This window comes from Polypterus senegalus, chromosome 8 (assembly GCF_016835505.1).
Source record: "Polypterus senegalus isolate Bchr_013 chromosome 8, ASM1683550v1, whole genome shotgun sequence".
Classification (NCBI taxonomy): Eukaryota; Metazoa; Chordata; class Cladistia; order Polypteriformes; family Polypteridae; genus Polypterus; species Polypterus senegalus.
Window position 1 is genome coordinate 180,991,928 of NC_053161.1, and position 11,395 is coordinate 181,003,322.

Sequence of the window (11,395 nt, forward strand, 5' to 3'; positions counted from 1 at the left end):
TGACAATACATAGAACTGACCTGCTCATTTGTTTACACTGCTTGTATTGTTGCATTCAGCTGCACTTTGAGAATTGATTCTCATTACGTTTATTTGCACTTCATTTTTGTTCATCTTTGTATTAAGATGGAGTTGATAGTTTGGAAATGTAACAGTAAATGTAATAAATGACTCCTGTAAATTTTAGAAACAGCAAATGTAAATTTGGTGTAAAACACATTATGACTTCTTTGGGACTTGAAATTTAAGACTTGACTACAAGCCTGCCTAACAACATTTATTTATACAGTATATCATATTTTCATACAAATACTGGAGCTCAAAGTGTTTTACATGATGAAGAAAGAGAAAAAAGACAAAATAAATAAGAATTAAAATTAGGGAACACTAATTAACATTAATAAAAGTAAGGTCTGATGGCCAGGGAGGAAAAAAAAAACAAAAAAACACCAAACGGCTGGAGAAATAAAAAAAAAATCTGCAGGGGGTCCAAAGCCACGAGACCACCCAACCCCCTTTACGCATTCTACCTAACATAAATGACCTCAGTCAGTCCTCATGGTATTCACGGTTCACATGGAAGAACTTGATGATGACGGTCCCATGATGCACTTTGTTGCTCTACTCTTCATATCTTCTAGTGCTGTTATGTGTTTCTTGTACTGAGGAGACCAGAACTGCACTCAGTAATCCAGATGTGCTTTCACTAGTGTATCATAAAGTAAGAGTATAATGTCCCTTGATTTAAATTCAAAAGTTTTTATAATATAACCAAATATTTTATTTTATCTTTTTAATTGCTCCTGTGCAGTACTTAGTCAATGAAAATAATGTGTCAACATAAACCTCTAAATGCTTTTCAGAGGTCTCCTCCTGTAGCTCAGTGTCTCCCATTTTGTATTTATATTTTGCTCAACTGAATCACTCAGGTGAATAGAAGACGCATCGGGACGACAGCAAGTGAAGTGAAAAAGTATCACCAAAATAATACAAACAAACAAAAGAGGAGACTCCATAACACTTCAGTGAGACATATATTCCTTTATTCCTGTTCAGAAAATGAACCCATGACTAAAATAGTGCTGGTCACCACTAGAGCTGCCAGTCCTGAGTGGTAAATGACAGACAAGAATTCCAGTTTGTCATCCTCACCCCATGGTCACCTGTGACAAGTCCATCTGGTCACATGAGTGCAGGACGCCGTCAGTCTCGTGTGTGACGTTCTTATCCAGTGTTGATGTCCACATGTCAGTCTGAATGACTTGGCACCAGTCTGTCCAGCGTGAAGGCAGGTGACCCTGTCAGGTATATAGCGCCTTACTTTATAAGAATGGTAGTGGTCTCGTGTTTACACTGCACTTCAGTGAAAAGTCAGAATACAAGTGGCCATTGAACCTTTGTGTTGTTTGTCCTTCTGTCTGTCTGTCTCTCTTCATGTCCTCACTTCTTTCTCTTCTTCTCCAAAGGCTGTCTCGTTGTCATCTCACCTCCAGATGTTGCTCAGCTCTCTCCTTGGCTCTTTCTTCTCCACACTCACGACTGACTGAACTAAACCTGAGCAACAACAACAACATGGAAGATTCAGGAGTGGATCAGCTGTGTGAGGGCCTAAGGAGTAAAAACTGCAAATTAGAGAAACTTAAGTAAGAGAACAACAAGTGTGTGTGTGTGTGTGTCATGACTTTTATTTCTTGTCTCATTACGGCTCTGACTTTTCCCACCCAAAACACAAACGCTGTGTTTAATCAGGACAGACTGCAGTGTTCTTATGGACAGACTGATGGATGTGAGGTGACACAACTGCAGATTTCACTTTAATAATTCAATTCATAAAGACAGCATTGTGACCACGAGCCCCTCCACCACACTGGTCACTCTCCTCATTCTCGCTTTCCAGACTGTTGTTTTATTTATTGTCCCACAAGCCCACGCTGTCCATTCTTTATTTTAATCTCATACTTGTTCCTGTCCTCCATTGTCACTTTCGCCCTTACACTCCTCTGATGTCCTCAGTGAAGTTTATGAACTGGAGTGACAGATAAGGACAAAGGGAAAAGAATAGCAAAGATAAGTAGATGGAAGAGAAAGAAAATGAAGAGAATGAAGAAAAGGACGAATAAAAGAGGAAGACAAGGCAGAGGAAAAGGAGAAGGAGAGAGAGGAGGACAGACAGAGAAACAGGAGGAAAGGTGGACAGCATTAGTAGAAATGACCAGCCAGCCATACACAGAAAGAGAAGGTCACAGGGAGGAGAGAATTAGGATTGAAGGCAGTGTAGACAGTAAGGTGGGAGACACAGGAAGTGACCGCCATTATAGCCAAGTGGACTGAACAGGCCGAGATCATTCTACAAGACATGACCCCCAGGTCTACACAGGACATCGACATACATCTGTCAGTGGGCTTAGTGACTGACAGGTGGACACACACATCATGTGTAGTAGACATCAGAGACACTGAGAGGATTCTGGGAAGGTGACCTCAGTGAGCGTGTCAGTGAGATACTCCAGTGTGAGGAGTGGCGCCCTCTTGTGTTTGTAACTCACACTTGTGTCTCTTGTGGGACATTAAAACAAGACTCTGACCACATGATAAGTGTAGACTGTCACATGACTTTCTTATTATTCCAGTATATAGCGCCTTTCTGATATTTTTATACACACATGGTCTTCACTGAAATTATCACAGGTCCAAACTCTCAGCCTCACAAATCCTTCTTTTGTCATTTCAGTCAGTCAGGGTCTTCCTCAATGCCAGCAGACAATTAAATGGTCAACTGGAGATGTGAATAATTTGACTGTCACTAAGGACACCTGTCACACTAGTCCTGTGCTCGACTGGTCACTCTGGTCACTGTGTGATTCTCTTTACTACTAAATACAAAGCTGTGCGGTGACACATGTCAGGGGTCTGTGGTTGTGTGCAGGTTTTTAAATTAAAATGGTGGACTCAGAGGGACGTAGGTGGATGTGGTAGTGTGGGGGAGCAGAGCAGCCCTGGAGTGCTGGTGGTGAATTGGCAGAGCGCACTTTACACCTGCAGACACGTGTGGTTCAGCCAGTGTCCTCAATAGTGTTCTGGGGTCTGGAATTAGAACCTGCACCCCAGTGAGTTTAAAATGAGAAAAATGAAAAGATGGAGATGGAGGTTAAATGAGAAATAAAGTAAATGTAGAATTGTGGCTGAGCTGATGCAGTGGAGTGGAGGTCAAGAAGTGGGTATGAGAGGAGAGAGCACATGGCACTCAAGGGGTAAGGACAAAACCTACTGTGTGCCCAAGGAGCAAGAGTGACCAACTGAGTTTGGGGTCCTCAGCGGTGACCAGCTAAGATGGCTGGGGAAGAAGCTGATGTGAAAGATGACTGCTCTTGCCAGTGGCCTCCTGGTTTGCTGAGGAGAACTTAAATGGTAAGCAGAGGAGATGTCAGTTTCATGTGACACAGAAACTCTTGTTGTTTTTACATACAATAATGCCAGTGCAGTAAGAATTGTGCAAATAATACGACTATCAAAGTGACAGGTGGCACATGACATTAAACATAATATTAATGTGACAAATACTAAAGTGACATATCATTAAAGTCAAATAAAATAAACTGACATGACTTATGCTGATAGGATAACATGTTTGAAGTGACCCATAACAACATTAAACAAAATAAAACTCATAGAGCAGTGAGCAAATAGTGAGATATCAGATGTGGTGCCCAGCTAATACAGTCAATACAGCTTAGGAGGAGAGAAGGAGCGTCAGGCCCAGAACTCAACCACCACCCCCTGTTATGAAGAGTTAAAGAGTCTAACGGCTCTGAGGACTAAAGATCTCTGGTATCTGTCCATATTGCAGTTCTGTGATAGCAGCCTACCACTAAACAAAACTCCTCTGATTAATTATGGTGGTGTATAGTGGGTGATGTTCATTGTCCATAACAGATAGCAGCTTGCACAGTGTCCTTCTCTCTGCCACCGTCACCAGAGAGTTCATTTCCATGCCAGCCACAGATCCTGCTCACCTGATCAGCTTGTCAATACACTCACCATCTCTCTTCTTCAAGCTACCCCACTTGATCACTAAATATAAAGTGATAGATAATTACAACGGTGAACAGATATAATGGACGTAATTAAGGACAATACTCATAATCCAAACAGACAATGTTAGTCTGCTGATATGGTGACTGGAGGACAGACCTGCACAAGTTGCTTTGTAATGTCGGGGCACCAATTGGGTGTCCATCTTTAATGAAGTCAAATGAAACAAAACAAAATTTGACGTGATGGCCCAACAAAACACACCTTTTCAGTCCAATAGACAAATTTAATTTGCAGTTGTGTGAACACGATGGCGCTTGCTTCATGTTGAGTTTATGGGTCCAACAGCAGACTCCATCCTCTGGGGTCCAGTAACTTTTCAGAGTCCCACCCAGAAGGACAGGGGCAGCTCTGGGCACTGTGGCTGACTCAGTTCCCCTCATTTGGTTTCTTCTCAGAGCTGCAGGTGGATAAGGAGAGACAGTCAGCGTGAGCGCCCCCTCTCGTCTCACAGTGGTCTCACTTACCTCACAGAGACAGGAAGGTCATCTCCAGGTGGGAACACATGTGTGACAATACATAGAACTGGCCTGCTCATTTGTTTGCACTGCTTGTATTGTTTCATTCAGCAGCACTTTGAGACATGATTCTCATTACATGTTTATTTGCACTTCATTTCTGTTTATCTTTGTATTAACATGGAGTTGATAATTTGGAAATGTAACAATAAATGTAATAAATGGTTCTTGTTAATTTAAGAAACAGCAAATGTAAATTTGGTGTAAAACACATTATGACTTCTTCGGGACTTGAAATTGAAGACTTGACTCAAACCTGCCTACAACATTTATTTATGTAGCACATTCCCATACAAATAATGGAGCTCAAAGTGCTTTACACGACAAAGAAAGAGAAAAAAGTCAAAATAAATAAGAATTAACATTAGGGAACACTACTTAATATTGAATAAAAGTAAGGTCCGATGGCCAGGGAGGAGAGAAAGAAACAAAAAAAAACTCCAGACAGCTGGAAAAAAAATGAAATCTGCAGGGGGTCCAAGGCCACGAGACCACCCAGCCCCCTCTAGCATTTCTACCTAACATAAATTACCTCAGTCAGTCCTCGTGATATTCAGGGTATACATGGAAGAACTTGATGATGACGTCCCATGATGCCCTTGGTTGCTCTGCTCTTCATATCTTCAAGTGCTGTTATGTCTTTCTTGTACTGAGGAGACCAGAACTACACTCAGTACTCCAGATGTGCTCTCACTAGTGTATTATAAAGTAAGAGTATAATGTCACTTTATTTACATTCAATAGTTTTTATGATATAACCTCACATTTTATATTATCTTTTTAATTGCTTCTGTACATTACTTAGTCAATGAAAATGTTGTGTCAACATAAACCCCTAAATGCTCTTCAGAGGTCTCCTCCTGTAGCTCAGTGTCTCCCATTTTGTTTTTATATTTGGTTGAACTGAATCACTCAGGTGAACAGAAGATACATCGGGACGACAGCAAGTGAAGTGAAAAAGTATCACCAAAATAATACAAACAAATAAAAGAGGAGACTCCATAACACTTCAGTGAGACATATATTCCTTTATTCCTCTTTAGAAAATGAACTGATTACTGAAATTAAAAAACTGAAAAGACTGAGACAAACAGACCTGCTGCTGGTCACCACTAGAGCTGCCAGTCCTGAGTGGTAAATGACAGACAAGAATTCCAGTTTGTCATCCTCACCCCATGGTCACCTGTGACAAGTCCGTCTGGTCACCTGAGTGCAGGACGCTGTTAGTCTCATGTCTGTGACATTCTTATCTAGTGTTGATGTCCACATGTCAGTCTGAATGACTTGGCACCAGTCAGTCCAGCGTGAAGGCAGGTGACCCTGTCAGGTATATAGCGCCTTACTTTATAAGAATGGCAGTGGCCTCGTGTTCACACTGCACTTCAGTGAAAAGTCAGAATACAAGTGACCATTGAACCTTTGTATTGCTTGTCCTTCTGTCTCTCTGTCTGTTTCTCCTCATGTCCTCACTTCTCTCTCTTCTTCTCCACAGCCTGTCTGATTGTCGTCTCACCTCCAGATCTTGCTCAGCTCTTTCCTTAGCTCTTTCTTCTCCACACTCACTACTGACTGAACTGACCCTGAGGGACAACAACATGGAGGATTCAGGAGTGGATCAGCTGTGTGAGGGGCTGAGGAGTGAAAACTGCAAATTAGAGAAACTGAAGTAAGTGAAAAACAAGTGTGTGTGTGTGTGTGTGTGTGTGTGTTTGTGTGTCTAATGAATTTTATTTCTTCTTACATTATTGCTCTGACTTTTCCACTCGCACAACACAAACGCTGTGTTTAATCAGGACAGACTGCAGTGTCCCTTATGGACAGACAGATGGACGTGAGGTGACACAACTGCAGGTTTCCCTTTAATAATTCAATTTATAAAGACAGCATTGTGACCCTGAACCCCTCCACCACACTGGTCACGCTCCTCATCCTCTCTGTTCAGACTGTTGTTTTATTTCTTGTCCCACAAGCCCAAGCTGTCCATTCGTTATTTTAATCTCATACTTGTTATTGTCCTCCATTGTCACTTTCCTCCTTACACTCCTCTGATGTCCTCTCTAAAGTTTATTAAAATCAGTAAAATAGAAAAAAGAGGAGAAGCACAGTCTGTGGGAGGAGAAGAGACGACTTAAGTGACAGAAGACAAAGAGGAGTGGACAGCTAGAGCTGGACTGGAGTGACAGATAAGAACAAGGAGAACAGAAGAGCAAAGATAAGGAGAGATAAGAGAAGGAGATGAACAGAATGAAGAAAATGACAAATAAAAGAGGAGGACAAGGCAGAGGTGAAGGCCAGAGAGGACAGACAGAGGAACAGGAGGAAAGGTGGACATCAACAGTAGAAATAACCAGCCAGCCATACACAGAAAGAGAAGGTCATATGGAGGAGAGGATTAGGACTGAAGGCAGTGTGGACAGTTAGGTGGGAGACACAGGAAGTGACTGCCATTATAGCCAAGTGGACTGAACAGGCCGACATCATTCTACAAGACATGACCCCCAGGTCTACACAGTACATCGACATATATCTGTCAGTGGGCTTAGTGGCCGACAAGTGGACACACACATCATGTGCAGTAGACGACGAGAAACACTGAGAGGATTCTGGGAAGGTGACCTCAGTTGGCGTGTCAGTGAGATACTCCAGTGTGAGGAGTGGCGCCCTCTTGTGTTTGTAACTCACACTTGTGTCTCTTGTGTGACATTAAAACAAGAATCTCACTACCTGATCAGTGTAGGCTGTCACATGACTTTTTCAATAATCCAGTATATAGCGCCTTTTTGATATTTTTATACACACATGGTCTTCACTGATGTCATCACAGGTCCAGACCCTCTGCCTCACAAATCCTTCTTTTGTCATTTCAGTCAGTCAGGGTCTTCCTCAGTGGCAGCAGATAATCAAATAGTCGACTGGTGATGTGAATAATTTGACATCACTAAGGACACCTGTCACACTAGTCCTGTGCTCCACTGGTCACTCTGGTCACTGCATGATTCTCTTTACTACTAAATACAAAGCTGTGTGGCGACACATGTCAGGGGTCAATGGTTGTGTACAGGTTTTTAAATTAAAATGGTGGACTCAGTGGGGCATAGGTGGATGTGGTAGTGTGATGGAGCAGAGCAGCCCTGGAGTGTCATTGTCACCATCTAATTACTGTGACATGAGGAGAGTCCATCATGACAAACAGCTGAGCATTAAGCTCTGCAGTGAGCAGAATGTCTAACAGTGGTCTTTGCATGATGTCCTACAAATCAGACAAAATATCTACACATCCTGAGTCCCGAATGACACAAAAAAATGTCACTTTCTAACCACCCCCCACCATTGTCACCTTCTACATGTCCATGTGGCCTCTCAAGTGCAGGACACTGTCAGTCTCATTTCTTTGAGGTTTATCTCCTAAATTAATGTCTGTTTGGCCGTTTCAATGACTTCTCACCTGTCACTACAGCATGAAGGCCGGAGACCCTCTCAGACCCTCTCAGCCTTTGCCCAAATCCAAAGGCACTCAGTTTGGTGCCTTACTTATAAGAACAGCGGTGGTCTCAGGTTCAAACTGACTCAGTGAAAAGTAAAAATGTCAGCAGTCATTGAGCCTTTGAGCTCTGTGGCCTTCTGTCTGCCTGTCTGCCTGTCTGTCTGTCCATCCTTATGTCCTCACTTATCTCTCTTTATCTCCACAGCCTGTCTTTTTGTGGTCTCACCTCCAGATGTTCCGCATCTCTCTCCTCAGTCCTCTCTTCTCCACACTCACAGCTGACTGAACTGGACCTGAGCAAAAACAAACTGGGAGATTCAGGAGCTCATCAGCTGTGTAAGGGTCTGCTGACCCCAAACTGTAAATTAAGGACACTGAAGTGAGTAAACAGGGTGAGGTGTGTGGGATTATGAAGTCACTCAGCTGATGGCCTGATGGATGGACTGATCACAGGACACCACATGGACTGACTGAAGGAAGGAGAAGGACAGGCAGTGGGACGAGAAGGACAAAAAGCAGTGGACAAGTGGAGCTGGACACAGGTGACAGACAGGGAGGACAACAAAGATAATGAGAGATGACAGAGGGAGAACAACAAAGAGTAGGAGTGTAAGATGAGCTGAGAAAAGGAAGAGCAGAAAAGGTGGACAGACTTAGGGACAAGGACACAGGGGGGAGAGGTGACATGATCAGGACAGCAGGCAGATTGGACAGGAGGAGAGGATAGACAGGGTTATGGGGGTCACTTGTAACTAACAAGACAGTGAAGAGCCAATGTCAGTGAGCAGGGTGTTGAGGGGACAACAAGAAGAAAGAAGAGGACAGAAAATGAGAGAAGACAGGAGAGTCAGGAGAAGTGGGAAAGAAAATAATAAAGAGAGAGACTGAACATTAATGAAGAGAGCAGGACACAGGAAGTGACCACAGAGGGGTCAACACAATGTCACCTGGACAGACAACCTTCTGTTGTGATTGCTCTAACAGCACAATATAATAAAGGGGTGAGGCCTCTAGAATAGCCCACCAAACAAATGTCACCCTTAGGCAGGCCCACCTCAGGTAAACAGGAGGCTTAAGGCCAGACTAGGCCTCAGAAATGAGCTCAGGCTTTTAAATTCAAAATAAAATCAAAAAGAGTCTCATAGGCGTGAAGTGAGTGTGACCAGAGGGAGAACCATGAAAACTCCAGCTGGAGCAAAGACAAGTCCAAAAGTGGTCTTCATAAAAAACAAGGTTTATTAACAAAACAAACTATAAGAGAATCTGAACTCAAGAGCCAAAGGTTCAAAGACAATAATCAGAATTAAAAACAAAAGAGCAAAATACTCACAAAGACCACCAATCACCAGAGCGCAGTCAAATGAGCCACAGCCTTTAGAGAGTTGGGGGGGCAGGTAGTCCTGCGTCTTGGGATCAAACCACAAAATACAAGGAATGTGAGAGAACTGCAAGACACACACAGAGATACTGACTAATAATGAAGTAGAATAAAAATAACAGAAAATACAGAATTAAACAAATAATAAATGAACAGAACAATTTTATAAAAACAATGGAAAATAATAAAGGATAAAAAAAAAACAGTCAGCAGGCACCATGGATGACCCCCGGCCTGACTTGAAGACCTTCACTGAGATGAAACCAAAAGGCCTTCAGAGGACGGTGACCTGACTGGACAGTGAACTGAGTGACTGGCAGGAGAACACACGTCATGTAACTTAGGGACACTAAGGAGAATTCTGGGAAGTTGACCTGAATGGGAATGTCACTGTAATAGTACAGTGTGTGAGTTGGGGTTCTCTTATGTTTTTAACTCCCACTTGTGTCCTTCACAGGCTGTGGCGTAATGAGATCAGTGAGAGTGAGAAGAAGAACCTGAGGTCACTACAAGAGGAGCTGAACAGGACTGGACGGCAGGTGGATATCCACACAGAAGAAGACTGAACACGCTGAACCCCTGTGACGGTGCCCCCTGTCCATTCCCTCTAAATTCTTCTCTTTATTCTTTTATAATCTCCTCAGCTCTCCTCCACATTTAATAAACTATCCATGTCCTTCTCAGCCTGTGTTCTTCTTCTTTAAACTCACTTGTGCTTCTTCACCCTGTCATGCTGAACTTGTCACTAAACTCCACAAGTTCAGACAAGAAACCGGCCAAAGGACCACATTGTCATCTGAAACCAGGGGGGGCCACAAGGCCCACCGAGGGGAGCATCAGGAGCAAACATGGGTGGACAGTCCAGTTGTAGGGTGATGGAGAGTGACGCTAATCCTGGCATTGGTGACAAATTCTGGACAGGCACCGGGCCATCACAGGTCAAGCTGATGGTCCTCTGAGCAGAACTCTCATAAACCTACTGCTCCACAACATTATGTTGTGTTGTTTGAACCCGTGGCTGCTCCACTCCATGTTCACTACCTCATTTGCACACAATTCATGTCATCTTCTGTTTGTGACTGAACAGACTCTACCATGTGCTGATTTGGAGTTCACACACAAAAGGCTCAGGTCTCTTTGTCTTCTTTGTCATTCCCTAATTGTGACCTTGCTGTCACTTCCATTCATGTCCTCTTTGGAGAGCAGTGGCCTGAACAAGTGAGCCATTTAAAAAGAAATTAGAGCAAAAGGAAAAGATGAGGAGAGCTCAGGCCTGCTGGTGAAGAAGGTGTGAGGGACTGATGGCCCACCCAGGGTTGGATCTCATGCATTGAACCCGATGTTGCCCTTGAACTGGACTGAGTGGGTTCAGAAAATGGAGGGATGGAGGACACAAAACATATCATAAGAAATAAGAGTGGAACTGGAATGAGAGTACAATTGCTGCGGGCCTGGATGAGGGAGTGTGACCTCAGCTTGAAGGTGGGCTTCTCCTGGACACCTGGACAAGGAGCAGAGTGTGAACAGATCTCTGTGGACAAGAAGACTCTGCTCTGCCTTGTGGTTCACGCAAATTCATGACATTTAATAGCCATTGAAGGTTATGCCTGCGGTGGGTTGGCGCCCTGCCCCGGATTGGTTCCTGCCTTGCGCCCTGTGTTGGATGGAATTTTCTCCAGCAGACCCCCATGTTTCTGTGTTTGGATTCATTTGGTTGGAAAATGGATGGATGGATAAAGGTTATGCAGTGAAAAGATCCAAATAAAGACCGCAGTGGCAGAGATGGAAATGTGTTGCACATTCTACATCATGGGGTATACCAGCCCAAGAAAACACAAGGTTGGTGTGGTATTCGATTGTGCAGCTTCCTTTCAAAGGACCACACTAAATGAGTAGCTTCTTCAGAGGCCAGATCTTACTAGC

The 11,395-nt window shown here is 43.4% G+C and overlaps 1 protein-coding gene across 1 annotated transcript; it reads left to right on the plus strand.

Moving 5' to 3' along the window:
• Nucleotides 1–1,609: 1,609 nt before the first annotated feature.
• LOC120533558 (ribonuclease inhibitor-like) lies at nt 1,610–11,126 on the plus strand. The gene is made up of 4 exons (XM_039760504.1): nt 1,610–1,643; nt 6,103–6,276; nt 8,300–8,473; nt 9,930–11,126. Exons 2-4 carry the CDS (start codon nt 6,206–6,208, stop codon nt 10,036–10,038), a joined length of 354 nt encoding a protein of 117 aa, XP_039616438.1. The 5' UTR covers nt 1,610–1,643; nt 6,103–6,205; the 3' UTR covers nt 10,039–11,126.
• The last annotated feature ends 269 nt before the right edge of the window (nt 11,127–11,395 follow it).

Coding starts and splice junctions, on each gene's coding strand:
- LOC120533558 (XM_039760504.1), top strand. CDS start 6,206: ATGGAGGATTCAGGAGTGGATCAGCTGTGTGAGGGGCTGAGGAGTGAA. Junction 6,277..8,299: donor TGCAAATTAGAGAAACTGAA/GTAAGTGAAAAA, acceptor TTATCTCCACAG/CCTGTCTTTTTGTGGTCTCA. Junction 8,474..9,929: donor TGTAAATTAAGGACACTGAA/GTGAGTAAACAG, acceptor TGTCCTTCACAG/GCTGTGGCGTAATGAGATCA.